General features: G+C 49.8%; 2 protein-coding genes across 2 annotated transcripts; one reads left to right on the top strand and one right to left on the bottom strand.

Annotated features, from left to right (window-relative positions):
* Window positions 1-5,513: 5,513 nt before the first annotated feature.
* Window positions 5,514-13,326, top strand: Igfbp3 (insulin like growth factor binding protein 3). Its single transcript, XM_048449857.3, has 5 exons — window positions 5,514-6,043; window positions 9,047-9,273; window positions 9,718-9,837; window positions 10,704-10,844; window positions 11,940-13,326. The coding sequence occupies exons 1-4, from the start codon at window positions 5,638-5,640 to the stop codon at window positions 10,827-10,829; spliced, it is 879 nt and encodes a 292-aa protein (XP_048305814.3). The 5' UTR covers window positions 5,514-5,637; the 3' UTR covers window positions 10,830-10,844; window positions 11,940-13,326.
* Window positions 13,327-15,984: 2,658 nt separating this feature from the next.
* On the bottom strand, window positions 15,985-20,954 carry Igfbp1 (insulin like growth factor binding protein 1). The gene is made up of 4 exons (XM_048450101.3): window positions 20,384-20,954; window positions 18,830-19,014; window positions 17,777-17,905; window positions 15,985-16,627 (listed from the first exon to the last, which is right to left on the bottom strand). Exons 1-4 carry the CDS (start codon window positions 20,760-20,762, stop codon window positions 16,496-16,498), a joined length of 825 nt encoding a protein of 274 aa, XP_048306058.2. The 5' UTR covers window positions 20,763-20,954; the 3' UTR covers window positions 15,985-16,495.
* Between the last annotated feature and the right edge of the window lie 501 nt (window positions 20,955-21,455).

The following is a 21,455-nucleotide window of genomic DNA, read 5'->3' as shown; positions in this document are numbered from 1 at the left end:
AGCCCCAGACTCCACAGGGTGCAAGGAAAGAACAGACTCGGGCCAGCTGACCTCTGACCTCCACACCTATATCACAGCATCCGTGCACACGCTAGAAAAATGAATAGAAAATGTTTTTTTTAAAAGAAACAAGAACCAACTCCCTGATGTCTCCAAGAAACACACTTAGCTAGCCAAGATGTCCATAAACTAGGTGTCTAAAAATGGAAATCAAATCGGTAAGCAAATGGAAGCTATACACAAGCAGGCACAGCTCTTCTTGTGGCAGACAAAGTAGACGTCAAACTAGAGTGAATCGGAAGAGATAAAGAAGACCACTACATATTAATAATGGAGCAATGGGATAAAAAGTACAACAATTATAAATATTTATGCAGAGTATCAAAGCTCCCGACTTCATAAAACATGTGCTACAAGGCATGAAAGATCACACAGTTCCTGACACAATTCAAGTGGGAAAGGTCAGTGTTCTGCTCATATTTAGATACTTCTTCCAAATCTAAAATCGGCAGGAAAACTTCAGAGCTAATTTATATCACAAATCAACTGGATTTACAGGCTATTGTATCTGACAAACAGGGGCTACACATTCTTCTCACCAGTGTATGAAATCTTCTCCAAAGCTAACCCCATTATAGGTCACATTAAAAGCCTTAAAAATACAGAGGGAGAAAGAGAGAGAGAGAGAGGGAGGGAGGGAAGGAGGGAGAGAGAGAGAGAGAGAGAGAGAGAGAGAGAGAGAGAGAGAGAAAGAGAGAGAGAGAAAGAGAGAGAGAGACATTAGGCCACAGTGGAATAAAGGTAGAAATCAACAGCAAGGGGAACTCAGAAAAACCACGTGAATGTCACACAAGTCAAAGTGTGTCAAGCTGCACACTAGGATCCTGTCATCTATGTTGGTTATCTCTTAGCAGAAAAAAAAATCTATTTATCTACTAACCAATGAGATGGAGAGTGGACTGCGGAATCTGAGATGAGTGCTCTAGAAACCCAGTCAAAAGAAAGGGAGGGGAAGGGGAATGAGAATGAGATGGGAGAGAGAGAGAGAGAGAGAGAGAGAGAGAGAGAGAGAGAGAGAGAGAGAGAGAGAGAAAACAGGCCTCTGAAGCTCTCAAGGAGGAATTGGTGCTAGGGGAACATCAACTGGATGAAAAGCACTCACCAGTTGTCTTTTCTTCTAGATTCACTGGCCAAGGGAAGAACCTGTTATATTCAGGTCAATGTGAAGACCACATGTATCATATCCGCAAGCTGGAAGCATCACGTGTAGCAGGCTATCATTTGGAACAAGGAGACAAGGGCATCTGGGCTGTAAGCTGGCACCCACTGGAGGACCAAATTTCACGTATAAGATTTGTTCAGATGAGTAGGCAAACACAGAAATGAGGTCTGACTTCCCATCCACGAGTATCTAAGAGTTGTTCCTTCCATCTACACCATGAATCTACTTCACCCTATACTCAAGGTTTGCAGTCTGCTTCAAGCCAGAGTCAGCAAGGGAAGAATGAGCCAGCAGTACCTTTGTGTGTATTCTGCACATTCCCCAGCCTTTCTTACTATTCTTGATATTATGACCTTGGTTAACAGTGAGATCTACCTCCAAATTGTCAAACCAGACAGCACTGCCTCTGAGCAAGCCCAGCCCCTAGGATCTGCATCCCAATGCCATCCTCTCCATCCCACTCTATCCAGCCACCTTCGCTTCCACACTTCAGAAGTCTGCCTGCTCCAAAGTACACTTGCCAAGGCCAATACTGTCTCTTCTCAACCCACCCCACCTTTTCTGAACAGAACAACTCTCTGAGTGGGGGTTCTCAACCTTCCTAATGCTGAGACCCCTTTATATAATCCCTCACGCGTGGCGACTTCAACCAGAAAATTATTTTTGTTGCTACTTCATAACTATAATTACTCTACTGTTATGAATCATAGTGTAAATATCTGTATTTTCTAGTGATCTTAGACGACTCCTGTGAACAGATGGTTTGACCTCCAAAGGGGTCGAGATCCACAGTCAACAGCTACTGCTGTTCTGAGAAAACACTTCCTAGTCTCCCTCTGCTGGCCTTGCAGTTCTGTGAGGCTCAAATGCTTCACCCCTCTGAAGCTTGTCCGGGCCACCTAAACAGGTCTGTCCTTCAACTGTTGGGATACTTCACTTGTGAGGCCCCTCTACTCTCTGCGGCCATGCTATCCATGAGCCTTTGGTCTCTGCTAATTTCCCCTGGACTGCCTGTGGATCTCTGTGGTTGGTTCAAGCTTCAATGGGGCTCTTTGGGTAAGTCACCTGCAACACTATTAATGGCAATGATTTTTGGTAGTTAATGGTTCCGTAAAAGTCTGGAAGATGTAACTGTGGGAGACTCACCCAGAAGCTGACCCGAGGGCGGGAAAATTAGGCTCTTTGCCCCACCCACTTACCCTGCAGGGAGTTCTCGAGTTTTAGACTGAGTAACACTGAGTCCTAGAACTAGGTCTCCAACACTCCCTGCCCTTAGGAGTCTGGCCCTTCCACCAGGAGACTAGTAGAGATCAATAAATACGACAGTCACCTTCCTGGGGAATCTGGAGCCAGTGCCTGCTGCCTACAATGCTAAGGACTTGAGGCTCTCTGTTTGCTTGGTGTGATAATTTGAATGTATTTGGACCCATAATTGCATAGAGAATGACACTATTAGGAGGTGTGGTTTTGTTGGAGTGGGTGTAGCCTTGTCGGAGGAAGTGTGTCGCTGTGGGGGAGGGCTTTGAGGTTTCCTATGCTCAGGATGCCACCCAATGTTTCAGTTGACTTCCTGTTGCCTGCAAGATGGACTCTGAGCAACACCTCCCTCACCACGTCTGCCTGCATACTGCCATACTCCCCATCATGATAATAATGAACTAAACCTCTGAAACTGTAAGCAAGCCCCCTAAATTAAATGCTTGTCTTATAAGTTGCTGTGGTCATGATGTCTCTTCATAGCAATAGAAACCCTGAGACACTTAGCCAGCCCTGAGCAGAAGAAGAAAGACCAATATCCTGCACAAAGGTATCCAACTAAAGATGATAGCTCCAGACAGTGAGGAGTTTGTATCAGTTGGGTAAGATAAGCAGCTGGCAGTTGGAATCTCTAATTATAGTTAGGTCAGTGGGCGGGGCTCTGTTCGGAAATACTGAGCCCCCAGCCCATCGTCATTATTCACAGTTGAATGCCAAGTCCCTTCCGAAGGGAAGAGCACATCTTCACCACTGCACATGTTACATTCCTAGCCACAAACACCAGTTTTAAAGTTTGGCATAATTAACTAACACGTCATAAAATTACATTTTCTCCCACCTAAATCCTTCCAGAAATAATTATTTTCAGGGGAGGGGCGCCCTAAAGTTTTTGTCAAAAAAAAAAACCAGCTAAATATTAAAGCAAAATTCTCCTCGTCTAATTGTCACTAATGTACCCAGTTGGTGCACGATTCCACGAGAAAGCTGATGAAGGTCAGCACTTGCAGGGACCGAGCCTCTGAAAACTCTTGAGACGCAGGCGGAGACCTGGAGCTTTGGCGCCCTCTAGGAGTCCCACTTGGAACAAGCGTTCATTTCTCAAATTGCAAGGGCTCCTTCTTTGTGAAGAGAGCCACTCTAAAGACCCTTTATCTTTTCCAAGCCATTCCTTCTAGGAGTCCCCCGCCTCCTAGCGTGATGATAAAGCCGGGTAAAAGTGCTACACTGACCACCGACCAGACTGGTTTGGTGTGTAACATTGTACCTAACAGAGGGGAAGCCTGCCACTTCTAGAATCATTTTTGATACTGAACCTTGTTCTAATTTTGGAGTCAAGGTCTCTGAGGTTATTTAAAGAACAAGTGTAACACTGGGTTTTCTTTTTCTTTCTTTCAATTTTCTAATGAAATCAGAAGCCCTATTCTTGGGCGTTGATACACGGGAGAAAAGGAGGGACAATCAGGGCAGTTTTTGGTAGACGATGATAAGTCTAACCGCAACCTGAACACTTTGAGGAAGAAATATGTGAAAATTGGGGTGCTGGGCCTTGGCTGGCTACCACGGAGCCCAAGTCTTCACATTTCTGATCTTCGAATTTTTTCCTTTAATAATGCCAAATTTTAGCATTATTATTTAATAATAAAGAACTAAATTTAAAACAAATCATTTTAACTAAAATTAAAACAAATATATAGATGGAAAGTGAGTCACAGATTCAGGGAGACATCAAGACACATGAATCAGTTTCATCAAAAACTGCATGGTGGATAAAGGAGGGATATGTGGGGAAGTCGTCTTGGTTTCCTACTACATAAAATTGCATTGGGTCACCCCCCCCCAAAAAAAAAAACCTCTCCAGTCCCTATTGTAAACACTCATTTCAAGGGCATCCAGGGAAGTCTTCTTCCAATTGCTCCCACAAGTTCCTGCCGCTCATCCGCAAACGATTAGAAAAGAAAAAGAGGAGAGAAAAAAAATAATAATAAAAGGCCGAAAAGTTTGTCAATTCAATTCTGGACCACTGGCGTCCTCTGTTGGTCGCCTCTGAAAGGAGCGTGTAAACTTTCAAGAGAGCTAGACAAGAGAAAGTTGGATGGCTGAGCACTATTGCGTCAGGATTTCAACTCTTCGTGGTGTTCAGGATGTGCCGATTAGGCTGCACCGGAGCGTATCGCAGAGAATTTAGTACAGGGATGCAACGATGACTTCAAAAATGGTTGTGAAAATTAAACGTCTTAGGGACTCTCGTTATTAATCATGTTTCAATGGCACCCGCTTCAGTGTCTCCGTAGTTACTTCATCGCAGATGTATCTGCTTAACTAAAAAGAAACTCCAAGTAAGAACTTGTGGAACTTAACATCTTTGAAACCACCTTCCCGTAAGGACGCACTCGCTGCCCATTCGGCTAACTGGAGAAGTGTGGCCAAGTAAGAGATTTGAGTCACAACCGCTTTGAAAAGCAAATCTTTAGAACCCACGACCGTCACGTTCGATTGTTCAGTGCGAGACTCTGGAGGCTCAAGTGGCCAGCGGTGCAGATTTAAATATGATCCGAGCGTTCTCGCTGGGAAATGCAACATGCTCTACAAGAGGCATTCAATTACAGAAACTTTGCAAAGTACACAGGAGTTGAATGGGCCCACGCCAGCTTCTCAAACATAAATCAGCTCAGGAGGGCACCTAAACCCGGCATCCAGGGGGGAGGGGCTGCAGCGTCCAGGGCGCCAAGTTGGCTGAGAGTCATTTCATTGGGGGGAATCAAGAGGCCCTGAAGTGACTAGGGCTCCAGTGCCCACGATTCCCGGGGACGAAGGGGTGGCTCGAGTACCGGGCGTGCGCACACGGAGCAGGTGCCCAGTGAAGACGCGCGCAGCGCGCCCCCGTCCTTGGTCCCGCTTCCCAGGGAGGCGCGGGCCCCGGAGCCGAGCCTACGCCAGCCCACCCCACCCCACCCCCACCCGCGCCGTTCCGGGGCGTGTCCTTCCACACCCCGGCTTCTATATATCTGCCTGCTCTCCCAGGCTGCCCAGATGCGAGCTAGCGCGACTGCTGAACGCTGAAGACTTGCTGCTCGCTTCCCTACATCCCGCAGCCTCGTCTCGCGTGCTCCACTCCGCTCCCCTCCGCCGATCCGCAGGCCCTCCGCCCGCCGGGCGCCATGCATCCCGCGCGCCCCGCACTCTGGGCGGCTGCGCTCACCGCACTCACTCTGCTCCGCGGGCCGCCGGTGGCGCGGGCCGGCGCGGGCGCGATGGGCGCGGGCCCCGTGGTGCGCTGCGAACCGTGCGACGCGCGTGCGCTGGCCCAGTGCGCGCCTCCGCCCACCGCGCCCGCGTGCACGGAGCTGGTGCGAGAACCCGGCTGCGGCTGCTGCTTGACTTGCGCGCTGCGCGAAGGCGACGCGTGCGGCGTCTACACCGAGCGCTGCGGCACCGGCCTCCGCTGCCAGCCGCGGCCCGCGGAGCAGTACCCGCTGAAGGCGCTGCTCAACGGCCGCGGGTTCTGCGCCAACGCCAGCGCCGCCGGCAGCCTGAGCGCCTACCTGCCCTCCCAACCCGCTCCAGGTAAGCTGCTCGCACCACGTGCGCCGAGCGCGCTCCCTGGGACCCGGCGGGGGTGGCAGGGAGCCTGTGTCCTCAGAGGCTTATCCAGGTGTTAGTGGCTAGACGGGCACAGGGAGGCGAAGGGAATCCCGCAGCCATCGATCCACTTGCTTGGTTCTCAAAGTGCAGCCTTCTTGTAAGTTGCAAACGCTTTCCGTGAAAATGGGTAGATTTCCACGCAGGACGAGTAGACTGCCAGTGGACGGATCCCGGTCATTGGAGAGTCATGCTGAGCGTGGATACCAGGGTTTGGGCTGTGTAGCCGAGTTGTGGACCTAGGTTTCCATTTTCCACAATTGGGAAGGCGCATGTCTGTCCCAGGGAAGCTTGAGCATGGGATTCCGGAATCGGATCAGGACCAGGAAGGTTTGCTGGCAGGCACCTGTCTTGAAAAATACTAACATTTGCACAGGCTGATTGGCAAAGTAGTATTGTGTCCCAGTGTATCCAAAAACTAACGAGATGGAATTAGAGTACTGATGTCTTTGAGGCTGTGTAACCTAAAGTTCAAAAGGTAAGAACCGGGAGCTGCAATTGGGTTTGAGCCCGGTTTGCCCCGGTAGTCACCATTCCACGCCCTGCGGCGCCTGGGGGCCGGGAAATCACGTCCCAGGTGCAGGCCGTGCAGATCCAGGCGGTTTCCCTGCTGAAGCAGACTAGAAATGCTACGCAGGAATGTTCCTCCTTCCTAATCCTATGCAAAAGGAGTGGGGTGCAGCGGAAACAGCTCCTAAGAGGAAAATCGCAAACCCTTGGCAGTTACCCATCCTGGGGCTGATCCTATCAAGCAGGGGGCCATTCTAAGGGCATCGCATTGTTCCCTTAGGAAGACAAAAAAAAAGGAAAAGATTTAAATGGATTTGGCAGCTGTTGCTCGAAATATCCAGCATTCCTAGCCAGTCTTCTGCTTAGTTATGTGAGTCAAGTTCTTGCCCTGCACAGATGAAGGCTAGAATTCTCCAGTTTCCCCACGTCAGGCAGGCAGAAGGTGCAGAGCAAGACCCTGGGACCAGAGTGCGCTGGGCTGACGGTCCCTTATGATTTCTGTGGCTGTAGCGCTACACTCCTGGGTACAAGCAGGTCCTGGTTTAGACATCCCAGAGAAGCACCGGATTCCTGGCAAAGCAAGATTCCCGTTGTTTCGCTGACTCAGTCAAAAGCAAAATTAGGCTGTTTGCCTTGTGTGTCTTTGACTTACAATGTATTCTGTGATATCCAGAAGCGATCCTAAGAAATACCAACATGCCATTTTGAGTTAGGCTTTAATGGCCATTATTAGTAATGACCATTGAAGCTCTATAGAATAAACTGATGTGAGCTTTAGTTCTAAAAGAGTTCAGTGACTTCTAATATTCATTGGGTGGAGGGAAGGGGGAATGATACTTCTATAACATAATTCACACTTACATTTTTTAAGTTGAGCCATATTCTCCCCTGATAAGTAGTGTAAGGATAGCAAACAAAGGAAGTTTAAGAAATTCCTTCAGCTTCTCAGGAGACAAATGCAAATATTTTTATTTACATATTAGCATTCCCTCTATCCCTGTACTTCCAAAAGACAAAATCACTAAGATTAAGGCAAATTGAAACCAAGTCCATCAATTTAATTATGGACCTCCTTTGCCAGGTGCTAGTCTAGACCCTGGGAATTTGTGCTTAAGAAAGCACAGACATCATTGAGGGGTTTGCAGCTGGACTATTCAGTAGGTGAGAAATTGAGGGTCCTGGGCAAGAGGGCGTCCCTGGAAGTCAATTGCTCTCAAAGACATCAGATTCTGCAGCCCTCTGGTAGTTCCCAGGGAGTGAAGCATTTGCTTCTCTTGGCCTGGAACCAGAGACCCATGTCGTCCCCATGGGCCGGGTGCCTCAGCCTGGCATTTCCTGAGAGACAAAAAAAAAAAAAAAAAAGCCAGCTGGAGGCCTGCACCTTGCATCCAGACAGAATAAATTCAGAACCAGATGCATAGCCAACTGGGCCTTCCTGCTAGGGAGGCTATTAATGTCCCTTTCATGGGAGCAAAGGAATTCTGTGGCCATGACCTGAACATTGAACTTGAAGCTTTGGAGTGCAGAGCTGGGCACTGGGGGCTGATCATCTGGCATTGGTTTCCATATAGCCACAAATGTAGTCACATACATAAGATCTCAATTAATCTATTAACCTTCCAGCATCTCATCAGCTGGGGCCCTCTCTTTTGCACCTTGGATTATGAAAGAGGCCCCTGCCTAAAGGAGCTTTCTTTTCCTCTCCGCTCCCCATCTCCAAGGTAAAATGAATGCATCTTGGCACCTAGCGTCTAAGCTATGAGCAGTATGTTGGTGCTATTCTGTGTGCTCACTGCTGAGGGGGATGGGAGAGGTTCCCCCAAGAAGGTGCCCCTCCCACCCAATACACAAAGTCTTTGTGGACCCTGAAATGGAAAGATGTACGGGCTCCTCGTAAGTAGGCGTCTCTGACACGCCCACATAGTCCCTGCAGTGAACTACTTCACATGAGACCCGAGTGAATGCCAGAATCCCCAGGCCAGTGTGATGCTGCCAACTGGGTGGAGTTTTTTTTTTTTTTCCACTTTATCCCATCCCCAACAGCTGTGCCCAGGACTAAGAGATTTGGAATCTCTTGTAAGTTTTCAGGTCCGCTCCCCAACAGCATTCGATGGTGCACAACTGCCCCCTGCCGGTGGAAGGGAGAACTGACTGCATTCTCTGCTGCGGAAGGACCTTCACTTGTAACTGTATACCAAAAACACTTGACAGAGTAACTTTCAAACAGATGGCTTCCTGAAGTAGAGCAGACAGGGTCCAGCAGGCAGTACTCTACGATGCTTTATCCGATTACCTTTTTCTTAACTTCTTAAAAATTGTTGAGTGGTGCTGCCTTTTAGGTGTGACCTAAATAATCTGCAGAGATTATTATTCCGATATCAATCATGACCATTTCCTTATCCCCATGTCCTTTTTCAGGAAATGCCAGCGAGTCTGAGGAGGACCACGGTGCTGGGAGTGTGGAAAGCCAGGCTGTCCCCAGCACACACCGAGTGACCGATTCCAAGTTCCATCCTCTCCATGCAAAGATAGATGTCATCAAAAAAGGCCATGCCAGGGACAGCCAGCGTTACAAAGTTGACTATGAGTCACAGAGCACAGACACCCAGAACTTCTCCTCTGAGTCTAAGCGGGAAACAGAATACGTGAGAACTTTTCCTCTTTCTTTGGGGGATAGGGCATCCCAATACAGTCTTCATACAGTAAATCCCAGGGGTCCTACCTGATAAGTGGGCAGCTTCTCCCTTCCTATGTGAAGACCCACCTCCTATGTCAGAAACTCTTGGGAAGTTCAAGCTGAACTGTACTAAGTGTGTGGTGGACCCTGCAGATAAAGAAACAGTCTTCCCACGAGAGGCTGTATTTTATTCGGTGGACTTTCTGAAGTCTACTGGCCTAGCCTTAGATCACATTCCAGAGTCTATGTCTTCCTCTTGAGAAAGCAGAAGAGACAAGGAGTGATGGTGAGCATCCTCCTGGGACCTTCTCGCTGACCCAAGCAGAATGTCCTGGAGAGGCATGTCACAGGTTCCTCCTGGGATGGTCCTGTAGCCATTGGAAGATTGTCAAAACAATAACTGTGTCCTCAGGGTCCCTGCCGCAGAGAAATGGAAGACACACTGAATCATCTGAAGTTCCTCAATGTGTTGAGTCCCAGAGGTGTCCACATCCCAAACTGTGACAAGAAGGGGTTTTATAAGAAGAAGCAGGTGAGTGGGGTCCCCAGGATGGTTTTTCCACTCCTTTCTCCAGGGGCTCTATAGGAATTGGTCTCACCTAATCTCCAGGAAGCTCAACGGGTGGGGCGCTCTGCCAACTTTTTGTCCCCTCTTCTGAGACATGTATACATCACCCAGTGACGATATTTTAGGTGGCTTTCTAATTGGGTAGTTCACAGGAGCCTAGGAAACAGAAGCGAACAATCCTCGCCACAGCCTGTCCGCATTCCATTGTTTACACTGCAGTCTTCACCGGGGGCCTGAGCCTCGGCACCAGCCGCTGACTAGCTCAGCACACTTCCACTAAGGAGAGAGGAGACAAGGCTGGCCCTGAGGTCTGAGATCCAGCCTGGTGGCCACAAGGCAAAGAAAGCTCAGCATTCTCTCCGCACAAGTGTGCATGGATGTACCCATGGGTGACCCTTTAGGAGGCAGGACTGTCATAATTTTCCCTCAGCCCAGTTGAACAGCATTGGGTAACCACTACGGACCCTGGTTACCAGCTTACACCCCAGTGTCTGGGTTAGGGTTTCTGTATCAGATCACGGTTCATCCCTGAGGAAAGTCGCGGCAGGAGGAGTGTTGCTTGCTGGCTGGCTCCCCGTGGGTTGCACAGTCTGTCCTCTTTTAGCACCCAGGGTTACCTGCCAATGGGGTCCTGTCCACAGAGCTAGGTCCTCCCACATAGATCCTCGATCAAGAAACACACCATAGGTTCATCTATCTGTCAATCTGGTGGGGACATTTTCTCAGCTGAGGTTTCCTCTTCCCGAATGACTTTTGCTTGCGTCACATTGATATAAAACTAGACGATACACGTGATATTCATGCCCTGGTCTTGTCCCTTCCTCCCTCAGTGCCGCCCATCCAAAGGCAGAAAGCGGGGCTTCTGCTGGTGTGTGGACAAGTACGGACAGCCCTTGCCCGGCTACGACACCAAGGGGAAAGATGACGTGCACTGCCTCAGTGTGCAGAGCCAATAGATGCCGCTGAGCCACGTAAGCCGAGGGACTAGGCCTGAAAGAGGGAGAGGGTCAGGGGATGGCTCGGGGCAGCTGTGACCACCAGGGGAATTGCTAGGGGCAGCTGTGACCATCAGGAGTATTGCTCGGGGCAGCTGTGACCACTAGGGGAATTGCTAGGGGCAGCTATGACCACCAGGAGTATTGCTAGGGGCAGCTGTGACCACCAGGAGTATTGCTAGGGGCAGCTGTGACCACCAGGAGTATTGCTAGGGGCAGCTGTGACCACCAGGAGTATTGCTAGGGGCAGCTGTGACCACCAGGGGAATTGCTAGGGGCAGCTGTGACCACCAGGAGTATTGCTAGGGGCAGCTGTGACCACCAGGAGTATTGCTAGGGGCAGCTGTGACCACCAGGAGTATTGCTAAGGGCACCTGTGGCCACCTGGGGAATTGCTAGGGGCAGCTGTGACCATTGCTAGAAGCACCTGTGATCACCAGGTGTCCACCTGTCATCCTCAGCTCATTGACCCAGGAGTTGCAGCCTGGCCCAAAGAGAGGAGGACAAAAGGGGGAAGGAGGTCCCCTGCCCAACCACAGGCTTAAGGTCAGGGTCAGTGTGACTTCAAAGATGCTCTATTGTAAATAACTTTGTAGATATGCACTTTTTGTGTGTTTTTCGAGACAGTATCTCTCTGTGTAGCCCTGGCTGTCCTGGAACTCAGTCTGTAGACCAGGCTGGCCTCAAACTCACAGAGATCCACCTGCCTCTGCCTCACCAGTGCTAGGATTAAAGGCGTGCGCCACCCGCAAGCGCAGGCCCACACTCTTTCACATGCAAACGCTGTGAAGATTTTTTTTTTAGCTAATAGGTAGAAAAAAATTTCATTTGTAGTTAAATTTTTTTTTCTTATACTTTGGAAAAATAATTCTAATTTAGAGTAACGCTTTTTAAGAATGATACAATGAAAGTATCTTAGGGCATTCTTTGGCTTGTTGAGGAAGGGTAGACTGGGCCCCGCCCGCTTGCAGTGCCACACTGAGTGTTTGGGGGCTCCGTGAAAGGCTGAGCCCTTTGGGTTTTAGGGGTAGTCACTCTAACATATGTCTTACTCTTCTTTTCTCCCCTTAGTTGACGTGGAGAACAAATACGCCTTATTTTGCACAAAAGACTGCCACCAACATGATCAGCAGCTGGCTACAGCCTTGATTTTTATTTCTTTTTTTGTGGTGAACTGATTTAAAAAAAAAAAACAAACAGAAAAACCAAAGTTTAGACAGATTTTTTGAAATGCCTCTGGTTGTTTAAGTTGTAAACTTGATCGTCTTTCTGTTCTCCGGTAGTCAACAGACAGCAGTTTGAATTTTCCTGTTGCTTCCTATGAAAACACTTGTGCTCCGGGCCCCGGATGCCCTCTTCCCCTAACCCACCCAGTACGGGCTGCAGTGCTGCTGGCCCTTGGCCTGCTTGACGTCAGAGGTTCTGTTGCCGATAGAGAAAAACCCTCTTTCCGTTCCCTGTAATGAGTGCAGGCACTGTGGAGAGTGGGGAAAGCCCTAACCCAGTCACCAGGACATCTGGACACACACACCCGAGGCTTGTGGGCCTTTTGGTAACATCTGAACCCATGCAAGTGACCTGATCTTCCTGGGAACTGTGGGGAGAATAGGCGAAGTCTCTCTTATTAAGAACGGCCAAGAATGTTCTAAGGCACTCTGGGAGCCCATAGAAACAAGGACGAGGACCTTCCTTTGTCAGGCAACTTCCTGATGACTTGGCCCCAGGTGGGAGGAGCAGTGAGTGTCAGCCTCCAAGTTCAGAGATGTCACAAATGGTACAGTTAATTCTTCAGATGATTTTAAAAACAAAACAAAACAAAACCAACCAACAGTGTTTTCTTGTCCAACTTCTCAAAATAAAGTTTATTGTGGGGTGGGGGGAAGCTTTTTTTAAAGAAAGAAAAGGGGGTTTAAAGGGTTATTTTCATCTCCCCCTCCCTATCTGAACAGGAAAGAGGAATGGCTTGTTGGAGAGCCTGGCAAGACCAAGAGAATCACCCGTTTGTTGATCTTGGGGTTCTTCTCAGACTTTCTTTATAATTCACGCATATATGCAGACAAAATACCTTCGTGATTGTTAACAGTATATACGACATAGCCCGAATATAATAGAATCTGTACTAGATAATCCTAGGTAAAATGTTAGAGACGCTAGGTGATGTAACCACAGGCACGCCGAGGGAAAGGAGCCGGCGTCTGGAGGCTGGGCTGCTCTCCCCAAGGCCGAGGAGGTCTGGCAACAGAGGGTGCGAGGAGACTGCACTGCATCCCACGGGGTGAACGTGTGCTGTACAGAGCTTGTCTTGAGAGCACAAGGGATTCTCAAGATGTTCTGCCTGCCTATCAGCTTTTCTTTATTTTTTTTAATTAAGTTTTTTTGGGGAAAAATGTATTTTTGAAAAGTTTGTCTTGCAATGTATTTATAAATAGTAAATAAAGTTTTTATCATTAAAAAATAACTCCCTACTTTTGTTTGCTTCTGGGTCTTGAGTCACAGATGAGATCATTCTGAGAGGGTAGAACCTTCTAGACATAGCAGAAGATGTCGTGAACATGGCTAGATGTCAGAGCTGCGTCCATCTCTCACTGAAGAATCTCAGCGGCACGGCCGCTGCAGCCTTCTTTGGCATTCATGCAGCACCGGGTCACATAGGTCCAGTAGGTTGGGTTGATGGTTGTTATGATCTAGACAGGGAAAGTAGATGGTCTCCATGACAGTCTGGTCCTTGCTTCCGCAGTTTGTTCCTCTGGTCTTCAGAGGAGCTTCCCCAAAGAGATGATGGTACATCCTATAAGTCACTAGTCTTTCTGCTACTGGGTGCTTGGAGAAGGGAAGTGAACTGAATCCAGAAAAGGAGGACAACCCCAAAGGTTGGGAGGGCTTCTGTTACCTCGGTCCCTCTCTATGGCTTTGGCACACCTATCTCCCTTGCCAAAATAGTTTCAGGTACATCCTGAGACCATGACATGCCTGTTTAGAGTCATGTTTAAAGTCACCCAACAGACGTCCAAAGTGACTGCAGAATCACAGAGTTGGACACAGCAAACAGCAAATTGATTCCATGGGTATTCGGAGATCTGGGGGTGTACAGCATGACCACAGGGTGGGAACCAGGGTCAGAGGGCAGCACCCTTGGAGTGCTGTGCTGGTGGTGCTTCACCAATGAAGAAAGCACATTGAACTCACTGGGGATGGAGGGACAGCATGCACGGGCTACCAAGTGCCCTGAGGCCAGATCCAGAGTGCATCCAGGACAGAAACTTGGGAGGCCTTTTGCTGCCACTGCCGAGGCATGAGTCACAGGGCAATGCTTCTTCATAAACCCAATGGACTAACCTCCCTGAAGCTACCAATTCACACACTCTTCCTTGACCTCACCCTTTCACCTCTGACCTTTCCCCTACATGCCTGCCATGATCAGTTCCTCATATCCACTCGGCCGGGCCACTATGAGTACGAAGTTAACATCATTTCAGGGATGGCTGTGGGTGCCTCCAGGTGAGATGCACAGACTGACTCCCCAACACCTCCACCCCCACCCCGACACTAGCTGCACGCTGTGCATTCTGGTCAGAATCTGAATAAAACAAAATGGCGGGGAGGGGAGTCAAGCCATTCTTCTTCCTATCTGGGACATTTTCTATTCTCTGGTCCTTGAAGTGGAAATTACATCATCAAGAAGTCCCCTGCGTTCAGGTCTTTAGCCTCAGGCGGATCACACTGCCAGCTTCCCTGTGGTAGATGTGGGGACGTCCCAGCCTCCCTGGCACATGAACCAATTCTTCACAACAAATCTCCATTGAAAGGTGGGTGAGTGGATAGATGATGGGTGGAATGATTGACAGATGGAATTCCAAGTCAGACAAACAGATCATTGAAGAGCAAGTGTGCATTAAGTACATAGAGAGATGGTTGATAAGAGGTAAGTCGGTAGAGCTAAGGAAATGGTTTGGCAACAGGACACTTGTCTTGCAAGTATAAGGCCCTGAATTCATTTGCCATATAAAAGATAACAATCTAGAGAGAAAAATGGCAGGTAGTTAATTACCAATTGAAGATAGGTCATGGACAGAGGTGTGTGACCTACTGGCTCCGGCTCTGTGCCCTTGAGCGAGTCCTCTTTAAATGTTCTCCCACGCCCTTCAGGGACTCATGCCCGCCCGCTGTGCCTCTTGCTCTCCGTTTATCTACCTCTTCTCCTAGCCTGCCAGCTAGAAGCTCCTCCAGCTCGCTGCCTTCTTCTTGGCTATCCTCTGCTCTCTTAGGGGTTAGCCATCACCAATCCTAAAGGTTAGCATGCCCAGCAACCTTACACACACAGGGAAATGGGAGATGCCTGGTTCCCTGAAGTAGAGGCAGTGGAGAGGCCTCAGCTTCCCTTTCGGACATCAAACAGACGGGAAAAACCTGGGATAATCTATGGGAAGATGGGGAGCAGAGCGAGAGGCCAGTAACAGCAAGGGGAGCAAGGCAAGGCAACTGGCTCAGTTTCAAGAACCAGGCAATGGAGCGAGTGGAGAAGACAGCTGGGAAAGTCTAGCCTGGGCTACCCTGCCTCAAAAGCACAGGAAGCCAGTGGCTACTTCTCTCTATCTGTATGTAGTTCAGTTGAGGAAGCCCAGGTATACCGATGTGTTGAAGAGTGTTAAGCAGGGGAGAGGCAGAGGACTCTGGGGAGAAAGAGAGATGGGCTGCAATAGAATTCCTGCAGCCAGTAGCCTTTAAGCTACCCGCCCACTTGGCGGGTTTATGCCTCTTGTACTATGTATGCCTATGTAAAGCTCGCTTCCTGCCGGCTGCAGGCTTCTGTTGCTGTTCTCCAGTCCAGCAGAGGATTGGGACTTGTGAGTCTACCCCTAAATAAATAACCCTCTGTTATTCTCAATGCTGAGCTAGTGTGCGATTTCTTTTAAGCATCTTTCTGCAATGGGCTGAGGGGAGGGGATCTCTAGTGTGGCCCAGAGGCCTGATGCTGCCTGGAAATGGGGCCACAAGATCACGGCACCGTCTGTCACACTGTCTGTCCCCAAAGCATAGACTCAGGGGCCAGTGAGGGCGAAAGATAGAGAGATCACAGGAACAAAGGTGACGCTGGGGCACCACAGGGACAACAGTATTTCCAGGTAGAGTATTTATTCCAGATGTGCAGTTAAAAATGCACCCAACACAGGTCTCCACACTTAGCTTTGATTACATAGTCAACATCTCAAATTGCCCCGACAAATGGGCATCAGACCCAGATCCGTGGCTGCAGAGAGCTGACTCCCCTCTTTAAGACCACTGGAGACGTCCCTACCTCAGACTGACGTGTGCCTATTCTAGGCAGTATCACGCTGCCCTTTCAAAACAGAAGAATGGGCTGTGGAAGAGCTGAGACACAGTATTTACATATACGGTGATGAGAAGCGCTTCATGGTATATAAATTAATATAGCACAGGTAACTGTGTAGAAAAACATAAAGTTACAGTGAATAAATATGAACCAACTTTATATATCAAGCAGTATGTGGAGTATAAAAAGTAGTTCCTGATTATATACATATACACATATATAAAATGGTGTGCTCCGGACTATAAATATTCTATATACTTAAATATCTTGTGTGAGAGAGCGTGTGTGGAAGTCTTCAGTTATGTACATTGAAATACTGGTGGCAGTTGGGGTCCCCTCTGATCTCCAGAGACCCAGGGATCTTCTTCCCACTCCACGGATAGACACACCAGCAGAGACCCGCTTCTCCATCCAATGAGGTCTCACACTGTAAATAGAGGACCAAGGTCAAGAGCAGCAGGCAGTGGGGGCTCTGGCCACCCCGTCCCTGAGCGAGGCAGTGGAGGCTCTGGCCACCCCATCCCTGAGCGAGGCAGTGGGGGCTCTGGCCACCCCATCCCTGAGCGAGGCAGTGGAGGCTCTGGCCACCCCATCCCTGAGCAAGGCAGTGGGGGCTCTGGCCACCCCATCCCTGAGCGAGGCAGTGGGGGTTCTGGCCACCCCGTCCCTGAGCGAGGCGGTGGGGGCTCTGACCACCCTGTCCCTGAGTGAGGCGGTGGGGGCTCTGGCCACCCCATCCCTGAGCGAGGCAGTGGGGGCTCTGGCCACTCCATCCCTGAGTGAGGCAGTGGGGGCTCTGACCACCCCGTCCCTGAGCGAGGCAGTGGGGGCTCTGACCACCCTGTCCCTGAGCGAGGCAGTGGGGTCTCTGGCCACCCCGTCCCTGAGTGAAGCTGAGCACTGCAGAGCTACCCACTAGCTAAGACTCAGCAATGTCAGTGCCCATCTGGTTGCCATGACAAAATGGAGACACTGTGTGGCGCATGTGATAACGATCTCACACATTTGTTCAATGGTGCAATGTTTTGACAATTATCTCTTCATGGCCCTGCTGACAAAGGCGTCCAGCAATGGGTCTCACTGATTAACCACCTCTATCACTTAGCTGGGCCTAGATCTCAGGTTTTCTCAATGAAGTCACAGAACTTTCACTTCTCGAGTCCTAAAGGCTCCTCAAACTTAAGCCTTGGCTTGTTGGATCTCATTTATTACTGGGCATAGCACACAGCCTACTGTACTTTACTATAGAGTTTGTATTAATTTGTGGGAAGACAGAGTGGGACTTCTGCCTCCCAAGTTGACTGTGTTTCTTTCCTCTAGTTGCAGGTGTTGATCTGAGCGAAGGTGCACCTCCTTACTGACTTCACGCTGTTGATCTGAGTAAAGGCAGTCCTCCCTACTGGCTGAAGTGCTCCTCGCCCATCACACTACCTCCTTGTAAGGACTAGCTTCTCCCAACCACGCAGCGATGGGCCTCATGTAAGAAAGTCACCCATGTTCTGTATTTTGAGGCTCTAACCGGGATGTGGAAGAGCAGAGCTAGCATGTGAGACCACACAGTAGCAAAGCCACCTACCTGTTTGCTGTGATAAAATCCATTCTTGTTGCAGTTTGGCAGATAAAATTTGTAGATTTCATCTCCTGCTTTCTGTTGAGCTGCAGCTAATCTCTCCAGCACTTTATAGAGCTCTCGTTGGCAGGGCTCCTAAAAGAATAATTTTATATTAGCATGGATACAAGAAAAGAGATTTGTCATTTGAGACAATGACTGAGACAGAGCAGGAGCAGCTAGTCATGATATTCTAGGGCTGTGGGTGAAACACATGCTCTCCCCAGGCCTCATTTCCCACTGTGAGTGGGACAGGTTGGTCTCAGGCTTGAGCTGTGTGGACAAAGAATGGGAGCACCAGCCAGATCCTCTCTGGGTGGTGCTTTCTAAAGACCTGCTGAGTGACATCCCGGCAAGCCTGGCCAATGGTATCAAATGCTTCCCGATCCCTGCCATCTGCTGAGTAATTTGGGCACCTGCACTCTGGTGGGAATGACAGTGGGCGCAATCTCTGTCTCTGGAATGTAGCATCAGAAATGTGTAGATTTTCCAACAACTGTCCTTTGCTTGACATCTGTCACGTTTACTGTGGAGCAAGGCACTCACCCGGATGGCTTAAGATCAGGATGAGATTTCTTACAGTTACCATAATTTCCAGATAAAATCCTAAAGGGTCCCTAAAAATGGTCATTCTCTTGCTTCCCTAGTGCATTTGTTTAAGGCCACTGTAGTAATTTAATCTCTAACTTTAGTTCTCTGTCGCCCCCAAGTGGTCACATTAAAACCAGCCATTAAACTAGAGAAGTTCTTGCTGGATTGAGAACTGGAGAGGGAGGAAGAGAGCTGGCTGGTGGGGACAATTGCTGAATGGACTTAGTGACAAAGAAACCTAGACTAAAAATGACCGATTTTATGCTCTGTGTTATTTTGCCATAGTTTTTAAGAAGGCAAAACTACAGCAGGGACAGGGGTAGTTGTGGCCCTGTGCTCAGCTTCAGCATGCTCGGTGCCTTTTAGACGTTGTCTAGACTAACACCTTCACTTAGAGATAAAACTGAGGGTTCATGTGCAGGGTCTCACCTTCCATTTCTTGAGGTCGGCGATCTGTCGGGCCCGTATGCTGTTGTAGGTGCTGATGGCATTCCACAGGATGGGCCGGTCCTCACTGGAGGGAGCCATCAAGTGGAAGCTTTCCAATAGCTGCTCCTCGGTCATCTCTGGGCTCTCGGGAACCTCATCCTCAGGGCCGACAGCAGTCTTTGCTTCTGAAAAGCAAGCACCACAGACCCGTGAGCCTCTGGAAGCCTTGCTCCTGTGCCCGGTCACTTCTTCTCCCTAGAACCAATCTAGAGTGACCTGGCAAATTCAGATTTTTCACCAGCGGCGTTTGGGAATGATTATGACCAGACAGCAATACTAATTCTGTTCTGAGAAAATAGTATGCCAAGGTGAGGCAGGGGAGCCCTGTGGCAGAGGGAGCCTCATGCACAATTGGGTGGGGGAAAGGCAGGAATTATATCCCTGAAGAAGTCAAGGACTGGAGTCAATGCCTGAGTCTGTTAGTGGTAAGACTGGGGCCCTTGGCTCTCCTCTCCGCTCCACAAGAGTCTACTAAGATCCCAGGAACAGGTCTGGGGTCCTGTTGGTGCAGGGAAAAGCAAGGTCTAGAATGTAGCCTTCCTTACCTAAACCACCACCCTCCTCTCTTCTGGGGACCTTGCTTTCCCACACACCCTCACCTCTGTGCACCCCCCCACAGAGGAGGACATTATTAGACACTTTGCAGACAGAGGCCATAAAGGCTCAAGGGGAGGAACAATGAAGGAGCCCAGCCCCACCCAGGGGAAGTCCATTTCAGAGGACCACTGGGATCGCTCTAATTTCATTTACTCGAAAGGGTCACATGCTTGCAGGACAGCTTCCCATCAGAGTATGGAAGCACGAGGCCCCTCCACACCCACACAGGACGTGCATGCAGCCCAGATGGGGAGATAGGGGCTGGAGCAGAGGAAGAGGCATTTCCCAAGCTTCCTACTACAAACAAACCAGTGCTTAAATTCAGGAAAGCGCCTGATTGTCAGACTTCTAGCCGGCAACATACACATCAAACGCTGTTTGTCTATAGCCATGAATGGAAGTGAAGGTTTGGGCCCAAGTTTTCACATTATGTTCTGTAAACATCTGGGAAGCACATACTGTGTAGCAGGATATATGCTACAAAGAGCATTGCAAACCTCCTGGGGGCAGCGGGAGGGCTCCCATCCTAAACCTTCCTGGATCCTCCAGTCACTGGAACTGCCAAGGGCAGGACCCACTGGAGGAGGCCTTAGGTGCTTGAGCCAGCACCCCACCCACCTGGCAGCTCCATTGCTCCTCCACCCCAGCGAGAGACCAAGTACTAATCTGTGTATGTTCTTCCCAGCTCTTCACTAAGCGCCCCACCTTTCTTCAGATATCCCCGCCCCCAAGACCAAGCAACGATGAACCTCAGTGGGTGATCTGTTTGCCCATCACAGCTGAACGCTTTTTGTGGGCCTGGAGTGTCTTTGTCCCACCTAGTATAAGCTCCGGATAGGTCTGTGCTGGCCTAGTGTCCCAGCCAAGAGATCTAAAAGTAGAATGGGGCTGTAGTACCTTCGTCTTTGCGCTCAGTGCTGGACAAGGTTCTTGTGGCAGGTACAGCGGGCTCTGGTACACAGGCTCCCTGGCCACGGGTGAGGGCATGCAGGGGACGAGGCTCCCCCGGCAGCGCACGGCAGCTGAGTCCCTGGGCACAGCGTGCAGTGGCCACGCCGCAAGCGGCGCCCAGTGGCAAGGCACATGTCGGGCAGCAGCCACAGCCTGCAGGCCTGGAAATCTCAGGGCACGAAGCGGGCACAGGTGGACAGAGGCTCAGCTTCTCAGCAGTGCAGGGTGCACAACGCCATGGCTGGGGGACTCCGGTGGTCACGCCAACCTGGAAGGCTAGAAGGATCAGGAACCGCCAAGAAACAACAGCAAGGAACTCAGGCATCGCAGCCCAGTGCAGCAGGCAGTGGATGAGGGCCTCTAGGTAGGCAGCAGTGGCGCCGGTGCTCACAACTCTCTGGGCAAGTGGTAGTAACAGCCGGTGGTCACAGCTCTCTTGGCAGATGGCCGTGTGCGGTGTTCAGTGCTCGCTGAGTGTGTAGTGGCGGGCAGTGGACGATGCTGGCTGGTTGTACCCAGAGCCTTATGAAGGGCTGGCTCGAAGGCACAGGTTAATGATTATCAGGGCAGCATGCTAGGATCCCAGTGTCCAAAATAAGTTTGTTTGGCTGTGAGCTCTGCGCAAACTGTGGGTGGAAGGGGGGCAAAGGGATCAGGATTCCTACTATGTTTGTCCTGTTGTGATGAGCTAGGACAGGAGCTAAAGTCCAATTCTGACAGCAAACAGGTAGCCAGATGGGGGAGGGCACTTGTTTTTGTTCAAGGGCCATCAAAGACCTAGCCGACAGGCTCTTCAAGGGACCCAATGATAGCCTAAGAGACTGAGGAAGGACAGGTTAGGCCAAGAAGGCTTCAGGCTCCAAAGGGAGGGACAGAAGTGGAATTCTCTGTGACAAAGCCCACAGTTGTTTCTCCCACCTCCCAGAGAAGCCCCTAGTCAGCAAGGATGGTATCGTGACTGCAATTTCAAAAGTATAATGGGCCTCCAAAGAGGAAAGAGGCCCAGGGCCTTAGCAAC

This window comes from Myodes glareolus, chromosome 8, assembly GCF_982192425.1.
Source record: "Myodes glareolus chromosome 8, mMyoGla1.1, whole genome shotgun sequence".
NCBI lineage: Eukaryota > Metazoa > Chordata > Mammalia > Rodentia > Cricetidae > Myodes > Myodes glareolus.
The sequence above is the reverse complement of the archived record's forward strand: the minus strand, read 5'-3'. Positions and strand labels throughout refer to the sequence as shown.